Here is a 21,965-nt window from a genome sequence, read left to right on the forward strand (position 1 = left end):
ATACGCATTCCTTTTTTCTCAAACTCTTCTTTCCTCTTGATACCTCAGTCCTGTATGTCATTTTATTTCCAATACCTTGCGGTGTTATCGTAGTGGTTACTAACTACTTAGTAACATTCACAAGTTTCTTCTTCATAGATGGCTTGCCACACTATTCAACTATAATGCCAAAGAGTTCTGTACTCAGGCTAGGTAAGCTTTCATCTGCCCCAAAAATCATGGATAACTTGCGTAATTTAGGAACAAAGGATCTTTATTGCTACAAGCTGCAGGGAGTCAGATTAACTTTACTCGCCGTAGTATATATCACAAAATTTACAATCAAGGATGCTGGTCTCATTCTGGTGGAGAATCCCCTCTTTGTTGTGAATTAGTCCTGTTGGTGATGCACTCGAGCACTTTGTTGGCACTGGGGCCAGTCTTGAAGAACTCGACCAGCTCCTTCACAAGCCGTGTGCGTCCGTACGCGCCGCTCGTCGACATGCTGGGGCACTCGTTGCCGTAGTCGCTGTACTCGAGGCCGTACGCAGCCACACCGTATGCCAGGCCCATGTGCGCCTGCTTGCCGGCGCAAAGCTGCAAAAGCGGGCATGTTTTACTCCCCCTAGCTTTACAGGATTCGTTACATAAGCCTTGGCAAAGTAAAGTGCAATGTATGCGTTTGAATCAAAGGAGTAATCGTGGCTATTCACGTGCGATTCCAAAACACTGCAGTACATCGTTTTAACTTTTTATTAGACTTTCATGTGCACCGTATCAGCGCTCAGCCGTTGAGAGCATCATACAAATGCCATGATCAAAGATCTCATCGCTACAATTACATCATTAGTGAAAATATGGAAAGGCGAAAAAACTAAGTCAGCGTAAGAAGTTAGACCTATTTCTGTTTCCTGAATGCGTGAATAAGTTAATACTGGACTCGGCAATAATACCCATGTGTGTGCACTACGTTATGAGTGAGATTACATATACTCTTTAACCAACCAATGCAGCGTTGCATTCAGAGATTGGCTTTATGCAGTTGTCATCGCTTGCCAAAGCTTTGCTTTTGCAGAAATGTTCCTTGGATCATGTAACGCTCATACAGCACCTGGCAACTAAGGTTTTTATTTTTCTCAGCTAACTATGTTAGAAGAGGTAGTTGTTGTTTTCCTTTTCAATTACAGGAGCAAAGCATCGTCCACACTTCCATGCATAAATGACATGATGGATGTTGTACACATAATAATTTTTTTTACGGAAGCCTAATTCCTACCAGACGTTTCTCTCAAATAATTTTAAATGTACCGCACCGAGACTCGCCTACTATTGTTGGTCAGTTCGCAGACGTCCTATACTATGCTGTCATACTCTTGTATTGCATAGGTGCCCATTTGTGCACCTTTGTGTCAATTATTATATTCGCTCCACTATGCAGTGTTTGCCAGTGGATAAAAACTCATAAGGCTGGCTGAAGCATAGAAATATATTAATGTTAATCAAACTGAATGCAAGGTCTTCATATTGACCCCATGTACATATTATTTTCTCCGGCTATTGGCATTCACAACCATCGCTTGCCATTACGTGCCGAATGGTCCCACAGGTTCACCTAGTTATGAGACTATACATTTGTGAATATTATAGTTTATTTTCTTCTGCTGTATGCAATCAAGAAAAATAATAAAAGATATTGCAAACTCTAGAGGGAGATGACTCAGCACCCGCAAACATTTAGAAATTTAAGTAACTTAGCTGCCTACAGATTCAAGAGTTGGTACAATTGTTTTGTCGAATATATTATCCTAAAGCAAGGAGAGAAATAAATCTGCAAGTGATGGGCGTATAAAATCAACGAATTTAATTTTGAATTCAGTATGCCAACCTCGAGTCAGCAACGCATAAGCTGAATTAAGTTGTTACTCAGAAGAAGTGGGGTGTTTAGTTGGTGCGGAACTGTTCCTATTAATTATTTTATTTCTTTCCACGAAAAAACGCACGAGCATTTTAAAGATTGCATCAATCAGTGAGTTTTTTACACGAGCCTACGTCCTGTGGAGATCAAACTCATGTAGGATTCTCTCGTTTCTTAGTCACTGCCAGCCAACGAAATATAAAGTGTAGTAACATGCAGAGAGTTATTTCCATTGGAGAGCCAACATAAGACAGACAAAAAAAAAAAACAAAACAAAGAAAGAGAAGATGACATGCGCTTCCTTTTTTTGGTATTTTTTTTTCGAGCTGGTTCCACAATATTATTACAGCTACTAGAATGGTTACAATGTTCTGTAAAAAAAAAAAAGCTCACTAGCTCACCTTTTCTGCTATGCTGTACTCAGTGTCGTACACAATTGTCCACTGGCCTTCCTTGTCGAAGCTCGACACGCCTTTGTCGTAGATGTTCGTTTTCAAGTTTCGAAAAAAGATTCGCTCAGTGCAGAACTGCGAAAATTTAACGAAGCATGTCAAACAAAAGCAGCCATAAGTACCCGTGCATTCCAGCATTCATGATTTGCAGTGATAAAGTCAGCCAATTTCATTCAGTGGTTTTGGTTCTTCTACCGCAGTATAAACCATAAAGTACTACACTTCATTGGGTTTGGATCACGAAGCGCTCGATACGCTTCTCAAAGACAGACAGCACTTTCATTCAGGTGTCGGCGCACGGAGCATTAGTTGGCACGGCACGTTCAAACTGCATTTTCATTTTTCACAAAGCGTGGAGGCCTACGACAACAACTAAATGGTACGGTATACCATACAGTACATCCACCGTCAAGAAACCTATGCGATGTAGGTTGAGTTGGGACCGTTTCTTTAATGTTGTGCTGTTGTATGTTCTGGAGATTATATTGGGCCACAGTAGTCCAGGAGTACGTGTTCTATTGTACCGGGTTTCTTGCAAATAAAACAATTTCTTGTGCATGGTATAAAACGCCTTTGTCATGAAGCCAGGTTTTACCGGCCAGTTCGCTTTTGTGCAGTTTAAAAGAAGAAAGGTTTAACGAACGTTATTACTGCCATTTCCTTTAAACGGTTAAACACATCCAGTCCTGGATCTCGAAAGTATAGCAAATGGTACATTGGCACGGGAAGCACTGAGTCTATGAAGTCATGAACGTTTTTCTTACTCATACTTTGAGATACAGTTGCGAAAAGCATGCCTTCATTATCTTGAAAGTAACAGTTCACGAAGACAACGTTCTAGAAGCTGATTGCGCAATCTTCCTTTTGTGAATCTGCGCGTAAAGTGACCCTTTTGATCACACACGCATAGAAAAACAAACCGCGACACAACTTGTCGCAGAAAAGTATTTATGAATAATTGGCGGGCACACTTTTTTAACAGGACAAAAGAAATTAATTTGACTCATATGATTACATTTCGAAGCCCTAATGAAAACAGCAAACATTCAATGATTTTTATTGCAAAAGCAATACTACTCGCGCTTCGAAGCATTCGCATGACCCGGCCGCAGTTACGTCTTACCCACATGACGCTGTGACGTCACACCCCACGTGACACAAGGGCTGGCAGGAGCTGCCAAATTGGGTCTCTCGTTTCACATGGGATGGTTATGTCACAATCAGCCTGCTAGGACCCTGACATTCACGTTACCCCTATAGGCCACTAAGTAATGTTCATATGAATTAGTTAAAGCGGGGCATTATATGTGGACTGAGGAGGAAGAAAAAAAGAAGAACGCTCGGTCACCTGCAGCTATAGTGCTTTCGCTCAATATTTGGTTCAGGAGCGTTGAACCACTGTAATGCTCTTTCTATGTTGGCCCATAGTGCAAACAACACGTTTATCACGTACGGGATCTTGGAGACAAGGAATAGGGTGCAGATACATAATTAAATAGTTTTAAGGCGCAAAAAACAGACAAGACACATAGGTAGGTGACAAGACGAAGCACCAACTTCGAACTGTCACCTACCTATGTGTTTGGTCTGTTTTCTGGCCTTAAAACTATTTAATTCTGAACCGAAACCGACTAGCCCAGCAGCAAGTGATTTTAGGTTGCAGATAGAGGCTATTGTAAACCTTGATAGCTGTCTGTCTATACGCGCATCGGGCTTCCCCTTTGCACTCAGGTTATGAGAGGGCTCTGGAAATACCAATCATTCGGGGTTTCCTAACATGCAATGGCCTCGCATATCACATGGGCTCCTAGCTTTTCGCCTGTATCGAAAAGCGGCCGGGATTCGGTCCCGCTTCCTTGGGAGCAGCAGTCGAGTGCCCTAACGACTACCACACTTCAGCGGTGCCGTTGAACACTAGTGTGGATCGCGATAGCAGTCGTTTGCACAACGAACAATCAGACCCCTTCAGCGATGGTAATGCTCCGGCGGGTGGTCCCAAAGGCAATGCCATAATTGGTAATCTTATGCCAGATGATCAGAGCTCCGGTGTATTCAAAACATTGTTCAACAACGCTCGTGACCTGTTTATTGCTCTCTCTTTCTGAGCCAAATATGGCGATATCACCTGCGTGGGCAGAATATTTACATGCGCCCTGTGATGTGGTTGTTATAAGCGATTGACAGCAGACCGACTGAAGATGAGCTGCAAACAACAAGGGCAAAAGTGGGTATCGCTGCCTTACTGAAGAGAAACGCTGTCGATCTGTAAGCGCTCACACCAGACAAGAAGACGTGTTGTACAATTGGTGTACACAATTTTAACCCTTTCAATGCTATGCGGCCAATGTTGGAAAACTCTAAATAGAAAAAAAAAGAAAGGACCTCATGCAAGGCACAATCAAAAGCTTTTTTTTACATGAGCTGCATAATCACCACATGGTCACCAAATGCGCCACAGCACTCTAGCAGAATTATGCCTAAAGTCTTGATACGCCCTTACGATGGTCGTTACAGCTTCCTGAAGACTATTCGCCTATGCTTGCCTAAATATTTTATACCCTCCATTAGCAAGGACTATTGGGCGATAGGACCCCTCAATAATCGTTTCTCCGGGTCATCGGTTTTGGGCACACGCGCAACATGTGGTTGTGAACGACAGATGCAGCCTGGATTGGCCTTAACATTCTTGGACAACTCCAAGGATCAACGGGGCAGTCAGAATTTTGAACGCTTTAAGAAGGCAGCATGTCGTCCGGCAGGCCAAGGCGCTTTGCCTACGATCAAACCATCAATAGCCTTCTCTATTTCCTACACGGCAACCGGCTATTCCAGAAATCTTTCAAATTATTTATCCAGCCTGGGCATATGTAAAATAATACATCCTGAAATCGATCCTTTATATTACTAATCCTTACATTATTGATTATATTTCAGTCGCTGAATTGGTCGACGATTACTTTTCTTTCGACTTTTCATTTTCTGGCTAAAAACAAACGGTTACTCATCATCATCATCATCATCATCAGCCTGATTATACCAACAGCAGGGCGAAGGCCTTTCCCATATTTCTCCACTTAACCCGGTTCTGTGCTAGCTGCATCCACTTGACCCCTGCGAACTTCTTAATCTCATCCGCCCACCTAAGTTTCTGCCGCCCCCTGCTACGCTTTCCTTCCCTTGGAATCCAGTTTGTTACCCTCAGCGATCACCGGTTATCCTCTCTTCGCACTACATGTCCTGCCCATGTCCATTTCTTCTTCTTAATTTCTACTAGAATGTCGGTAACTTGAGTTATTTCTCTGACCCACTCTGCACGCTTTCTATCTCCTAATGTTACCCCTACCATTTTTCGTTCCATAGCCCTCTGGGTGGTCCTCAACTTAAGTAGAACTCTCTTGGTTAGCACCGACGTTTCAGCCCCATAGGTGAGTACAGGCACGATGCAACTGTTGTATACTTTCCGCTTGAGCGATACCGGTAAGCTGCTAGCCATAATCGGCGAGTGCTTGCCAAATACGCTCCATCCCAATCTTATTCTCCTTGCTATTTCCTTTTCATGGTCCGGATCTGCGGTTACTACCTGTCCTAAGTAGATATATTCGCCTACTACATCCAGTATTTCAGCACCTAATGTAAACTGCTGTTCCTTCCCGAGGCTGAACATTACCTTAGTCTTCTGCATATTGATTTTCAAGCCTACCTTTCTACTTTTCCTGTCTAGGTCATCAATCATTATTTGCAGTTCATCCCCCGACATGCTTAGCAAGGCAATATCATCAGCAAATCGCAGATTACTGATCGGTATTCTCCATCTACGCTTATCCCTAACTGCTCCCATGCCAAGTCTCTGAATACTTCCTCTAAACAAGCTGTGAATAGTACTGGGGAGATTGTGTCTCCTTGCCTAACACCTTTCTTTATGGGAATTTCGTTACTTTCTTTATGTAGAACTATGGTTGCTGTACAGCCACTATATATATCTTCCAGCACTTTTACGTACGGCTCGTCTACCCCCTGATTTCGCAATGCCTGCATCACCGCCGAGGTTTCAACTGAGTCAAATGCTTTTTCGTAATCAATGAATCCTATATATAAAGGCTGGTTATATTCCGAGCACTTTTCTATCACCTGATTGATGGTATGGATATGATCGATAGTAGAGTACCGTTTCCGAAACCCTGCTTGATCCTTTGCTTGATTGCAGTCTAAGGTTGTCCTGATTCTATTAGCGATTACCTTAGTAAATACCTTATACGTAACAGACAGTAAGCTTATTGGTCTGTAATTTTTAAGGTCATTAGAGTCCCCTTTCTTGTGAATGAGGATAATGTTTGCATTCTTCCATGGTTCCGGTACCGTCGATGACACCAGGCACTGCGTATACAGGGTGGCCAGTTTTTCTAGCACGATATCCCCCCCCCCCCCCGTCCTTCAGCAAATCTGTAGTTATCTGATCCTCTCGAGTTGATTTCGCCCTTTTCATAGTTTCCAGTGCTTTCTTGACCTCGTCCTTCGTCACTGGTGGAACGTCTGACTGTTTTTCCCTACCCCCAATCTCCTTACGGTCCTGACTACTTTGGCTACTGTAGAGATCTGTATAGAATTCTCGGCTACTTTGACTATCTTTTCCATATTAGTGATGACGTTGCCCGCCTTGTCCCTTATCGCATACATCTGATTTTTGCCTATGCCCTATTTCTTCTTTACCGCTTTAAGGCTTCCCCCGTTCTTTACAGCATGCTTAATTTTCTCCATGTTATACTTCCTCATATCGGCCACCTTGCGCTTATTGATTAGCTTTGATATCTCGGCCAATTCGATCTGGTCTGTTGGATTGGAAGCTTTCATACTGTGGCGTTTCATAATCAAATATTTCGTCTCCTTAGACAGCTTACCGGTATCGTCTCTAAATATCCTACCGCCTACTTCTGCCGCGCACTCAGTAATATCTCTGAAATTATTGTTCCTTGCCTCTAGGGTAATGTCGCCATCCTCAGTTAGAGCTGAATACCTATTCTGTAGCGAGATCCCGAACTCTTCTGCCCTCCCCCTCAACGCTAATTCGTTGATGGGTTTCTTTCTCACTAATCTGTTGCGTTCCTTCTTCAGATTTAGGCTAATTCGGGACCTCACCATCCTGTGGTCACTGCATCGCACTTTCCCTATTACCTCTACATCTTGCATAATGGCGGTGGTTGATGAAGTCGATTTCATTTTTAGTCTCTCTGTTAGGACTTTTCCATGTCCATTTCCGGTTCTTCCGTTTGCTTAAGAAGGTATTCATGATTAGTAAGTTATTGCGCTCTGCAAACTCAACCAGTAACTCCCCCCTGCTATTCCTAGAACCAATGCCATAGTCACCTACTGCCTTGTCTCCTGCCTGTTTTTTCCCTACCTTGGCATTGAAGTCGCCCATTAGTACAGTATACTGCGTCTTTACTTTTCGAATTGCCGATTCTACATCTTTGTAGAAGCTTTCAACTGCCTGGTCATCATAACTACATGTAGGTGCATAGGCCTGTACAACCTGCAGTTTATACCGCTTATTAAGCCTAATTACGATGCCTGCAACCCTCTCATTAATACTATAGAATTCATCTATATTACCCGCTATATACTTATTGACAAGGAAACCTACTCCTAGTTGTGGCCTCTCTGGTAAACCTCGATAACTCAGTACATGCCCATCCTTCAGTACAGTATATGCCTCATTCGGCCTCCTAACCTCACTAAGCCCTATGACATCCCCTTTCATGCCCTCTAGTTCCTCTAACAGCACTGCTCAACTAACTTCACTAGCTAGGGTTCTAGCGTTAAACGTTGCCAGGGCCAGTTTTCAATGGCGGTCAGTCCAGCGGAGCCAGGCGTTCTTAGCACCCCCTGTTGCGTCACAGGTCTGATCGCCGTCGTGGTCAGTTGTTCCGTCACCGCTGGTGACTGAGGGCTGGGGTTTTATGGAGCTTATCATAGGAGGTTGCGGCCAATTACTGCACCAGGGTAGCCAATTCCTATTCTGGTGAGAGAGTGCGTTGCCGGAGGTGTTCACCGGCATCAGGTCGCACCCCAAACCTGTGTATGCAATTCCATCGACACGCGGAGTTTTTTTTTCATCCGGTGGAGAATAGCGCGGCACCGGGATTTGAACCGCGGTCCTCTTGCATGCGAGGCTGATGTTCTGCCGCTACGCCACCGCTGCACCTACGCCACCGCTGCACAACGGTTACTAGCCTTTCACAAATATCAAGAACTATAGTTGATCGTGAAGTTTGGTTTCGTTTTGATTTTGGCTATAATTAAGGATGGTGCTTCTTTCGATATATGAAAAATATTTCATCCTTTGTTAAAACCCTTGACATTTGACTCTCAGCGTGCTGAATGTTCTTTGAGTATCGTGTGTAGTTATTCTATCGCTGTATTGTAAAACTTTCAGTCTTCTAAAGCTTCATTATAAACTTCCACAGGTTCCAGTTTATTCTATATTGGCCTGTCTTTTTCCGAATGTTGCAACAACTAAGCAGTGATCACTGAACGCAATGAATCGACCTCATCAGTTCAGTTCAGTCATTCAGTCGTGTCCGACTCTTCATGACCCTATGAACCATATTGCGCCACGCTGTCCGCTCTCACTATCTTCCTAACATCACATAACTTCATCTGCAGCGCCTCGAGGATGCCATCTAACCATCGCGTTCGCTGCCTCCCCCTTCTCCGGTGACCCTAAACCTTTCCCAACATCAAATCTTTCTCCAGCGGCTCCTCTATTCTCATCAGATGACCAAAGCAGCTGAGCTTTAACTTTATAATTTGACCCTCCAATGAGCAGTCACGGTTTATGGTCGACAACATCGACTGATTTGATCTTCTGGCAGTCCAAGGAACTCTCAAGAGTCTCTGCCAGCACCACCATTCAAACGCGTCAATTCGTGGTCGGTCCGCCTTCTTCGCAGTCCAACTCTAGCAAACATACATCACAAGTGGAAAGACCATAGCACAAGTTATACAGATCTCGGTTGGCAGTCTAATGTCTCTGCTCTTTACTAGGTGGTCAAAGGAAGCCATGGCTCTCTTTCCCAGAAGCAGGCGTCTCCTAATTACATGGCTGCAATCTCCTTCCAGGGATTACTAATGTTGGAGCCCAAGAAGAGAAAATCTGTCACCGCTTCCACTTCTTGTCCCTTGATGTCCCAGGACTTGATAGGGAAGACGCCATGATCTTTGTTTTTTTAATGTTCAGTTTAAGCCCAAATTTCTGATCTAATACGCAGTGCACAAATGCGGTAGTTCGGATAATACATTTTTCAATAAGTCTAGCAAGACTATCTCACTTAATATGGACTTAACGTGGGCGGGTGCAATCAGTAAAAATGCTGCCTATGTCTGCTAAGTGTTTTTCGTGCACAGGTTTGAAACCAGCTCGCCATTATTGTCCCGTACTCGTGTATGCTTCCAGCGATCGTGAGCAGCACGTACATGGTTGAAATCATCTAACAGTACTTACTGCCAGTCGGACAAAATGTAAATTTATATCGAATAGATCAAAAGTGGACTTACATTCCGTTTCGTTGTTTAGAGCACACGCTCAAATCATGTTCAACACAGACATGAAGCGCTGAGGTCAACAATCAACAATCGGCCACTTTGATATGAACCAACGGAATGTACAGAAACGGCCACGTGTTTGAGTGTAAACAAAGCAAAATAGCCAGAAATTTCAACCCCGCTAAAAATATGCATCAAAATGGGCATGAAAAGCACATTCAGTCAGTCACCTCCTCGCTTTCTTACTTTGTCTCTTGGACTGCTACAAAGTGCAAATCGAAGCCCTCCGATGTTTGAAGCCGCTATCCGCAGTGCTTTTTCAACTTTATAGCCATGATCTAGTGATTGATCGCTCTCCCAAATGGTGCCTACTGCGAAGATCAAAGTTCCCACCCTCAAAATAATAGGATGACGTGGGCACAATCGACTTCCCAACAAATAGCTCTCAGAATTAACGCAAGGATATCATCGTACTTTTTTCTGCACAGCTAAAGGTGACTAATCTTTTTTGCCATGGATGTCATCGAAATCCCCTGAAACCCCTTTTCCGGTTAACGGCACATAACTGCAGAAGTGGTTTCCTGCCTGCCCTGAGTCGACTGAAATGTTCGGTTTGAAAATTGGGTGCGTACCTCCTGGCAAATTTCGCGCAGACTCGTCACCTCCAGCGTTCTTTGGTCGCGGCTCACCGATCACAGCCTGTACATGCGACCGTTTTCCCGTCGTAAGGCTAGTATAACCTCACAGGGGTGTCCATGCACTTAGCGCGCATTGGCGGACTGTCACCGGAGATTCTCAAAGGAGTTTCGCAGCACCTTCCGGCTTTGTAACGTCACGAGGGCACACTGTTGCTTTTGTTTGTTGAGGGCATCATTCTGTGACAGGTTTCACGTCCAGTTGACTCGTCTGAGGGGATGTTTGGAACGCCGCATGTTTCCACTGTCTGCAGGAGATGGCTATTCCGCATATGCCTCATCCATAAGCAATTCGGATGAATTACCGCTGCTCACCCCTCCAGTAACGTTGATATACGTACGGACAAATTGACTATCATCATCGCGAAAGGGCCGGCAAACACCAAAACATGGACTGCGGCACTAACAGCGAATATGCTCCGTACCGTGGCAGCGAACGCAGAGCGATACCCTGTCCGGCACAACCACGAGAGATAGCTCGGCAGAAACGCTAAGCTGGTGAGGCGAATCATCAACCTTCATTTTATGGTTTTCCTTCAGCGCAATAATCTTGATGGTTACAACCGTTGTTAGGTACGCTCTGAACCCGGCACCGTTCCCTGGCGACGTCGGTGGCTTTGCCAAATGGTGATAGAGGTGCACTCCCTCCCCCGGAACGCTCTTAAGAAGCCAATTTTGCTTCATATGGACTGCCCGATGTCACGGCTTAATTATGAGGCAGTGGTGACTTTCCCTTGCATTTCATCGACGTGGACTGTGCCACGATGCAGTCACTCAACCCGTTCTGCCTCGCTGTGCAGGTTAGTAAGCCATGTTGTCTTTACGCTAAGAAATCTCGTGATTATTTCATGTTACAGCTGCCGAGCCCACTATGTTGCCTTGCGATTGCCACTGAGTGTGGTGATGTCATTATTTCCTTGCTTTTATTATCCGGCGACATAGAGACTAACCCCGGCCCTGCCCAACTCGAAACTGTACTTGAGGAAATTCAAAATTGTCCACCGGTTAGTCGACACTAATCACGTAAGTTTCAGACCTCAAAACCCAGTTACTAACAACAGGAAACCTTATTTCTGATCTAAGCAGGCGCATTAGCGCACTTGAAGGCCGCTACCAAATCATACAGACGCTACGCGCAGAGATAGAAGGCATAAGCACTCGCACCGCTCAGGCGACTCGACAGCTCTGTGATCTCGAGGATCGTATGGACCGAGGAGAAAACCATTCACGTCGAAATAACCCGATTTTCTGCAATATTCCTGACCGTGATCTGAAACGTGGGCCGATTCTGAAAAACGACTAATTTGCCGTTGCTCCGAATTTTTGGACATCACCCTCGACCCCAAAACAATAGACCGCACTCGCCGTCTTGTGCGCCACGAACCTGGCCGCTGCCGTCCGTTAATTGCCAAATTCGCGCTCTTCAAAATGAAAGAAGAAATTCTAACTAATGGTCGCAAATTCAAGAACACTGACTACTCCGTCGGCGAGGATTTTTCATTTCGCGTTCGTAATGCGCGCAAACACCTAGTTACCTTTGCAAAAAGCAAGACTAGCCGTTTTTCTTTACGGTACAAGACCCTGTTCGTCGGTGCCCATAGATATATTTTCGACGAACCATCGCAATCTTTAAAAGAGATACCATAGCCGTTGCTGCGCCACAAGCTTCCAGCCGCTCACGTATCTACCACCCCCTAGTATAATCTTTCCCTTTCGGCGATTTTCACTAACATACGCAGTTTTCTTCCGAAACGCGAAATCATCTCCAATCTTGTGTGTTCATCTCCTAGTAACTTGCTGATTCTTACCGAAATATGGCTCACTAACGACGTCACTGATATTGAAATTCTCGCTGACTTACCGAACTTTAACCTTTTTCGCAAAGATCGCACAGCCGCTCGAGGCGGAGGTGTCCTCATCGCAGTTCACAATCAGTTCTCGTGTAAAGTCATAAATATTCCATCAGACCTCGAGATAGTATGGCTACAGTGTCGCGCCGCGCATCAAACCGTACTGCTAGGCGTTTGTTACAGAGCGCCAAATACTAACTCTGATTTTTCCCGAATACTTAAAGACGTGATTAGTCAGCTATCGAAGAAATACACCAAAGCACATATCATCCTTTTTGGAGACTTCAATTCTCCAGGAATCATCTGGCAGACACAGACAGCAGTCGGCAACAGGGAAGCGAATGACTTCATTGAGGTCTGCCTAAACTTCAACTTAACACAAGTGGTATCCAAACCGATCCACGTTGCAGAAGGGCGTGCAAACATCCTCGATCTAATCCTAACTACCCACCCGGAAGCCCTCTCATCTATCAATTATCTACGCGAAATCAGCGACCATAAAGTCATCCACGCCACATTTGTGTTCCACCCACCACGACGCCAAAATCAAAACAAAACTATTCGGCTATACGACAAAGGAAACCATGAAGCCTTTAATCTCGAATTAAGCCAATATCTCACATTTGAGGTATCTTTTCACGATCGCTCAGTAAATGATAACTTGTCCCTTTTTAAGAGTAAGATTATCGAACTAACAGACAGATACATCCCTAAAATAAGCTTCCACTCGGACCGCCAAAGACCATGGTATACCAAAACAATAAAAAGGCTCAGCAATAAAAAGAAACGCCTTTTCCGTGCGGCAAAATTAAAGCGGTACGACGCTTTCGCATGGGAAAAATACTATGCAGCCGAACACACGTACCTCTCCGCAATCCGAAACGCGAAATACTCTTTCCTTCACAACGACCTCCCGAAATTGTTGGCTTCCAATCCCAGAAAGTTCTGGCAGGCAATAAGTGCGCACCCGGCCCATACCATCACTCTTACTAAAGAGTCTAGGGAAGAAGCAGATGACAACGAATGCGTTGATATTTTTAATAATACCTTTTCATCTGTGTTCACTAATGAAATTCATCCAACAACTGCGCCTTCCGCCGCCAGTATACAGTCCAACATGCCTGCTGTCGTGTTTTCTGAAGCTGGCATTTCCTCGCTAATCGAACACCTTAAAAGTTCATCATCGGCCGGCGTCGACGAAATTAACTCCGAAATACTTCGCAATACTAACAGCATTTCTGCAATGTACTTATTGTTATTGTTTTCACAGTCGCTTTCTACAGGATGCATTCCGGATGACTGGAAAAGGGGGAAGGCCATTCCCGTCTATAAATCAGGCAAGAAAGTTACCGTCCGATATCATTAACCAGCATATCTTGCAAAATCATGGAACACGTCATCTATCCTCAAATCATGAACTTTCTTGACAGTAACAACTTCTTTCATCCCTCACAGCACGGGTTTCGCAAGGGTCTGTCATGTGAAACTCAAATGGTGTTCACTCATGACGTTCACTCCAACCTCGACCTAAACATACAAACTGACGCTATTTTTCTAGACTTCGCTAAAGCATTTGACAAAGTTCCCCACATGCGTTTACTGCTGAAACTAACCATGCTAAATCTGCATCCTAACGTCTTATTATGGATCGAAGAATTCCTTTCTAACCGCTCCCAGTTTGTTCTCGTTAATGAACACAGTTCTAACCCTCTTCCAGTAACATCAGGCGTACCCCAAGGTTCTGTATTAGCTCCCCTCCTATTCTTAAGCTATATAAACGACTTACCCTCAAACCTGGTTTGAAATGTTCGTCTGTTTGCAGATGACTGCGTTATTCATCGCACAATTTCCAACACCTCTGACCATTCACAGTTCCAAAACGACATTAACGCAATACATGCCTGGTGCGATGACTCCCTAATGTCGCTTAATCCTAATAAATGTAAACTCGTATCTTTTCACCGCCGGCGTAAACCCCACATTTTCACTTACTCGAATGCTAACACTCCACTAGAATATGTGTGCTCATACAAGTACTTAGGCGTCACCTTGTGCCAGGATCTCTTCTGGCGCTCACATGTAACGAACATCGTCGCATCAGCTAACCGATCATTGGGATTTTTGAAACGCCATTTACGGCACGCCCCTCAAAGTATTAAACTTCTGGCCTACCAATCTCTCATCTGACCCAAACTAGAATACGCATCTGCTATCTGGAGCCCGAAACAAGCATATCTCATCAGTTCACTAGAATCTGTCCAAAATCACGCCACGAGGTTCATTCATTCTGCCTATTCGTATGACATCAGTGTATCGTCACTTAAACGGCAATCAGGTTTATCAACTCTTGCCCATCGTCGTCGCATTGCTTCTCTTAATCTGTTCCATAAGTTTTTTTACAGCTCCCTCGGCCAACCACCCTACATCCCACCGCCAGCTCGCATATCTCTTCGCACCGGCCATCCACTAGTAGTTTCATGCCAGCGCGCCCGCACCATCACTTTTTCTTCATTCTTTCTTCGCACTGCAAAAGACTGGAATGGCCTTCCCTTCGATGTTCATGCAATCACCTGCCCATCAAGTTTTGTTAACAGTTTAAATATGCACTTCATAAATATCATGTAGGCAATCATATTCAATCAATGTTTATACTCCCACCCCTTATGTAATACCCCCAATGTGGGGTTTTTAAGGTAATAAATTGAAGTGAAGTGAAGTATTCTTCAATGTTATGGCTGACGGGGTACACCCTCAATGCGATCTCCTCGGAGAACATTGACCATTGAGTGGGAGCGCCACAACAATCCCCTACCCAGTTGGCCGACACCTGATGTCGGCGTGCAGAAAGAAGGCATTTAAAACAATCTCACCCGTAGCAAATTGGGCAAAACAACTTCGTGGCCGTTCTTAGAGGCCAACAACCTGCTATCGCGTCCCTTCTGATCCGCTCAAACCGTTCCGACAGAGGTCATGACAAACACGTCAACTCACTACCGCGGTCGGAATTGGAATGCTAAGCCATGCTGACGACCTGAGAATGTGTTTTTAATTCCACATCACAAGCGTAATGAGCTCAAGGGCGGTGAGGGAAAAGACAACTCTTACGTGAGATGAACAAAAAAAAAATATGACCGCAAATTCATATACCTGTCTCAGAACACAGGTTACAGGAGCCAACGAAAGCGTTTAAAAATCTGAGCATGTGAAAACCAAAGTTAAAACTTAATCCGCCAGTAGCCTTGAGCGTTGCGCCATCTAGTGCGGTTGACACAAAACAGCACAGTACAGCAGTCTCGTGGTGCGGAGAGCTTCAAATGATCTTGGGGCCTCAAAACCGCATTCATTACAGCAAGAAACGCTTATCCGAAACAGCCAAGACCTAAAGAAACGAATATGCAGCAGCATAATCGGCATCAGTAAGAGAATTTCTTTTGCATTATTGCACCTAAGCAGACTTAGATGCATGCACCCCTGGAATTTTAGGTTTTGCAGGCTGTTTTGCATTTTGCAACAATTCCAGCAAAGGCGCAGTACAGATAATCCGTCTCATGTCCCAGGGGACAGCCTTATTATGAAGCTATGGATTAATGTTTTTCTGAATAAAAAATCCGCGTATTGCAGGAATCGAGTAACCAATCCTGTGTCGAAGCAAGCTTCTGGTCACTGCAGCCAGTAAAGCAGTCACTCAGCAGAAGACAAGACCGCCCTGGTTCCTTGGACATCACATACGACCCAAACGTACCAATTAATGATCACTGCAGCGGACAGGTATGAGGCGCAGCATAGGTTCCTGAGTATCTCTGGCCGCCACACTGGGGATTAAATCGGACAACGTTGAACAAAGTACTCTTTCATCAAGTGTACACTGTAACAACAAAACATTTTCCTCATTCATCAACTTTGTAGACGATCCACATTTAGGCAGTAGTGCAACTGAAGTTTGTTGCACTTTCCAGTGGTTTACTTTGCAACAGAAAACGACTTTTCCAAGCAGTTTCCACCTTCAAAAGGACACTTCAGTCAGCCGAAAAAGCCACAGCACACCTGCACAAAACACCAGGGGTGGCTCTGTTTTGTGTTTGCGGGTAGCCAGAATCTCCTGGCATCAGATATTTGGCTGTTTCTTGAAGCTGAAAAGTGATCTGTTCATGCGTGCTCTGAAACTTACACAGCCTTCCAGGCTTGTACGCCGTTCTTATGTTCACGAAGGCTGTCCCAGTTCCTAGGCGCATCCATACGACCAGAGCAGAGCACCAATTCTTCCTTTGGAATGTTTGCAAATTTTCTATAGGAACAAGCATACGACCCTAAATTCTGTTCTTCAGGCGCTACTGAACTTGCAGTTTTACTCTGATTTTTTGATGGCTCGGCTTCGTAGTCAAGGTTTTGTAGTGCCTATCTTCAGCTCCTTGATAATTTGTTTCATAATTGAAAAATTATGGGGAACACTTAAGCTCCGCCTTATAGGGTATGATACGGTAGCGTAGGGGCACACCTAACGTCTTAAGGCCCGTTTAACTAAGTGGTTAGAACTTACCTGCGCAGCCTTTCTTTAGCGTCCCTGACTTGGTATCAAGAGAAGAGAAAGGTGGATTGGTATTCCACCTTCCCTATCCACCAACGTGGGACACTACTCTTCACTACAAAAAAGAAATCAACGTTCACTACGACAACATTAGAGAAACTCTCCGTACACTTCCTCTTCCTGATAAATCTCTCACTACCACGCGAATCCGCATTCTTAGACGCATACAACTAAATACACTCCTTACTCCTGCCCGAGCTTTTCTATACAGAATCATACATTCCCCTGCATGCCCAAATTGCCCAGAACACTATGCAAACTTGGAGCATTGCATCTTTTCATGCCCTGTCACCCTCCAATCTCCTCACTTTCCACACCCTCCTCCCCCCACGTGGCGGGCTTGGTTAGCCTCTGACCAGCTGCAAGATCAGTTGGCCTTGGGACCCTGTCCCAGGACATTCTTAACGCCTAATGAAATGCGGTAAATAAAGTTGTTTCCTCCTCCTTCCTCCCCAAATGAGCAACCGAGCTGGCAACTACTCACAACGTTCTGACATCGTATGGCCCCGTTAAGTCGCACAAACCACCGAAGTGGACGGCCATGCCAGGTGCCAGCTTAAACCTTCCAGCACCATGACCGTGATTTTAAGCGAAAGCCTTTGTATGCTCACGGGTGTGCACAGAAAGTATGCGGTCCCAAAACCTGTCCACACCTTATGGCGCCGGAACTAATAAAGACAAAGAAAAAAGAATGATGGTACCAGATAGAGGAGAGAATAATGATCCTTGGACCCATGTTTGAAGACTGTCGAGAAAATAAATTATTAGACCCAGAATGTGAAATTGTATCGAAATAGCGCGGACATTGACATAGCCTTGAGGACGTGCAAGCAATGCGGAAGTCAGAATAGGCCATAAAACGTCAAGATTAGGATACGAACGCTGAGTGTTTTGTCAGATCAGACTAATTCATTCAGACTAAGATTTCATTCAGTGGTTTTGGTTCTTCTACCGCAGTATAAACCATAAAGTACTACACTTCATTGGGGTGGATCACGCAGCGCTCGATACGCTTCTCAAAGACAGACAGCGCTTTCATTCAGGTGTCGGCGCACGGAGCATTAGTTGGCACGGCACGTTCAAACTGCATTTTCATTTTTCACAAAGCGTGGAGGCCCACGACAACAACTAAATGGTACGGTATACCATACAGTACATCCACCGTCAAGAAACCTATGCGATGTAGGTTGAGTTGGGGCCGTTTCTTTAATGTTGTGCTGTTGTATGTTCTGGAGATTATATTGGGCCACAGTAGTCCAGGAGTACGTGTTCTATTGTACCGGGTTTCTTGCAAATAAAACAATTTCTTGTGCATGGTATAAAACGCCTTTGTCATGAAGCCAGGTTTTACCGGCCAGTTCGCTTTTGTGCAGTTTAAAAGAAGAAAGGTTTAACGAACGTTATTACTGCCATTTCCTTTAAACGGTTAAACACATCCAGTCCTGGATCTCGAAAGTATAGCAAATGGTACATTGGCACGGGAAGCACTGAGTCTATGAAGTCATGAACGTTTTTCTTACTCATACTTTGAGATACAGTTGCGAAAAGCATGCCTTCATTATCTTGAAAGTAACAGTTCACGAAGACAACGTTCTAGAATTTGATTGCGCAATCTTACTTTTGTGAATCTGCGCGTAAAGTGACCCTTTTGATCACACACGCATAGAAAAACAAACCGCGACACAACTTGTCGCAGAAAAGTATTTATGAATAATTGGCGGGCACACTTTTTTAACAGGACAAAAGAAATTAATTTGACTCATATGATTACATTTCGAAGCCCTAATGAAAACAGCAAACATTCAATGATTTTTATTGCAAAAGCAATACTACTCGCGCTTCGAAGCATTCGCATGACCCGGCCGCAGTTACGTCTTACCCACTTGACGCTGTGACGTCACACCCCACGTGACACAAGGGCTGGCAGGAGCTGCCAAATTGGGTCTCTCGTTTCACATGGGATGGTTATGTCACAATCAGCCTGCTAGGACCCTGACATTCACGTTACCCCTATAGGCCACTAAGTAATGTTCATACGAATTAGTTAAAGCGGGGCATTATATGTGGACTGAGGAGGAAGAAAAAAAGAAGAACGCTCGGTCACCTGCAGCTATAGTGCTTTCGCTCAATATTTGGTTCAGGAGCGTTGAACCATTGTAATGCTCTTTCTATGTTGGCCCATAGTGCAAACAACACGTTTATCACGTACGGGATCTTGGAGACAAGGAATAGGGTGCAGGTACATAATTAAATAGTTTTAAGGCGCAAAAAACAGACAAGACACATAGGTAGGTGACAAGACGAAGCACCAACTTCGAACTGTCACCTACCTATGTGTTTGGTCTGTTTTCTGGCCTTAAAACTATTTAATTCTGAACCGAAACCGACTAGCCCAGCAGCAAGTGATTTTAGGTTGCAGATAGAGGCTATTGTAAACCTTGATAGCTGTCTGTCTATACGCGCATCGGGCTTCCCCTTTGCACTCAGGTTATGAGAGGGCTCTGGAAATACCAATCATTCGGGGTTTCCTAACATGCAATGGCCTCGCATATCACATGGGCTCCTAGCTTTTCGCCTGTATCGAAAAGCGGCCGGGATTCGGTCCCGCTTCCTTGGGAGCAGCAGTCGAGTGCCCTAACGACTACCACACTTCAGCGGTGCCGTTGAACACTAGTGTGGATCGCGATAACAGTCGTTTGCACAACGAACAATCAGACCCCTTCAGCGATGGTAATCCTCCGGCGGGTGGTCCCAAAGGCAATGCCATAATTGGTAATCTTATGCCAGATGATCAGAGCTCCGGTGTATTCAAAACATTGTTCAACAACGCTCGTGACCTTTTTATTGCTCTCTCTTTCTGAGCCAAATATGGCGATATCACCTGCGTGGGCAGAATATTTACATGCGCCCTGTGATGTGGTTGTTATAAGCGATTGACAGCAGACCGACTGAAGATGAGCTGCAAACAACAAGGGCAAAAGTGGGTATCGCTGCCTTACTGAAGAGAAACGCTGTCGATCTGTAAGCGCTCACACCAGACAAGAATACGTGTTGTACAATTGGTGTACACAATTTTAACCCTTTCAATGCTATGCGGCCAAGGTTGGAAAACTCTAAATAGAAAAAAAAAAGAAAGGACCTCATGCAAGGCACAATCAAAAGCTTTTGTTTACATGAGCTGCATAATCACCACATGGTCACCAAATGCGCCACAGCACTCTAGCAGAATTATGCCTAAAGTCTTGATACGCCCTTACGATGGTCGTTACAGCTTCCTGAAGACTATTCGCCTATGCTTGCCTAAATATTTTATACCCTCCATTAGCAAGGACTATTGGGCTTTAGGACCCCTCAATAATCGTTTCTCCGGGTCATCGGTTTTGGGCACAAGCGCAACATGTGGTTGTGAACGACAGATGCAGCCTGGATTGGCCTTAACATTCTTGGACAACTCCAAGGATCAACGGGGCAGTCAGAATTTTGAACGCTTTAAGAAGGCAGCATGTCGGCCGGCAGGCCAAGGTGCTTTGCCTACGATCAAGTCATCAATAGCCTTCTCTATTTCCTACACGGCAACCGGCTATTCCAGAAATCTTTCAAATTATTTATCCAGCCTGGGCATATGTAAAATAATACATCCTGAAATCGATCCTTTATATTACTAATCCTTACATTATTGATTATATTTCAGTCGCTGAATTGGTCGACGATTACTTTTCTTTCGACTTTTCATTTTCTGGCTAAAAACAAACGGTTACTCATCATCATCATCGTCAGCCTGATTATACCCACAGCAGGGCGAAGGCCTTTCCCATATTTCTCCACTTAACCCGGTTCTGTGCTAGCTGCATCCACTTGACCCCTGCGAACTTCTTAATCTCATCCGCCCACCTAACTTTCTGCCGCCCCCTGCTACGCTTTCCTTCCCTTGGAATCCAGTTTGTTACCCTCTGCGATCATCGGTTATCCTCTCTTCGCAATACATGTCCTGCCCATGTCCATTTCTTCTTCTTAATTTCTACTAGAATGTCGGTAACTTGAGTTATTTCTCTGACCCACTCTGCACGCTTTCTATCTCCTAATGTTACCCCTACCATTTTTCGTTCCATAGCCCTCTGGGTGGTCCTCAACTTAAGTAGAACTCTCTTGGTTAGCACCCACGTTTCAGCCCCATAGGTGAGTACAGGCACGATGCAACTGTTGTATACTTTCCGCTTGATCGATACCGGTAAGCTGCTAGTCATAACATGCGAGTGCTTGCCAAATACGCTCCATCCCAATCTTATTCTCCTTGCTATTTCCTTTTCATGGTCCGGATCAGCGGTTACTACCTGTCCTAAGTAGACATATTCGCCTACTACATCCAGTATTTCAGCACCTAATGTAAACTGCTGTTCCTTCCCGAGGCTGAACATTACCTTAGTCTTCTGCATATTGATTTTCAAGCCTACCTTTCTACTTTTCCTGTCTAGGTCATCAATCATTATTTGCAGTTCATCCCCCGACATGCTTAGCAAGGCAATATCATCAGCAAATCTCAGATTACTGAACGGTATTCTCCATCTACGCTTATCCCTAACTGCTCCCATGCCAAGTCTCTGAATACTTCCTCTAAACAAGCTGTGAATAGTACTGGGGAGATTGTGTCTCCTTCCATAACACCTTTCTTTATGGGAATTTCGTTACTTTCTTTATGTAGAACTATGGTTGCTGTACAGCCACTATATATATCTTCCAGCACTTTCACTTACGGCTCGTCTACCCCCTGATTTCGCAATGCCTGCATCACCGCCGAGGTTTCAACTGAGTCAAATGCTTTTTCGTAATAAATGAATCCTATATATAAAGGCTGGTTATATTCCGAGCACTTTTCTATCACCTGATTAATGGTATGGATATGATCGATAGTAGAGTACCGTTTCCGAAACCCTGCTTGATCCTTTGCTTGAT

At 44.5% G+C, this 21,965-nt stretch overlaps 1 protein-coding gene across 1 annotated transcript in view; it reads right to left on the minus strand.

Annotated features, from left to right (window-relative positions):
- Positions 1 to 250: 250 nt before the first annotated feature.
- Positions 251 to 21,965, minus strand: part of LOC146187948 (uncharacterized) — a 51,169-nt gene continuing 29,454 nt past the window's right edge. Inside the window, exons 5-6 of the mRNA XM_084603064.1 lie at positions 2,296 to 2,421; positions 251 to 576 (exon numbers count right to left, since the gene is read on the minus strand). Of these exons, the coding sequence (XP_084459190.1) occupies positions 337 to 576; positions 2,296 to 2,421 (366 nt within the window). The 3' untranslated portion in view covers positions 251 to 336. The remainder of the gene's footprint in view (positions 577 to 2,295; positions 2,422 to 21,965) is intronic.

This window comes from Amblyomma maculatum, chromosome 5 (genome assembly GCF_055883805.1).
Source record: "Amblyomma maculatum isolate TAMU_Amacu chromosome 5, ASM5588380v1, whole genome shotgun sequence".
Classification (NCBI taxonomy): Eukaryota; Metazoa; Arthropoda; class Arachnida; order Ixodida; family Ixodidae; genus Amblyomma; species Amblyomma maculatum.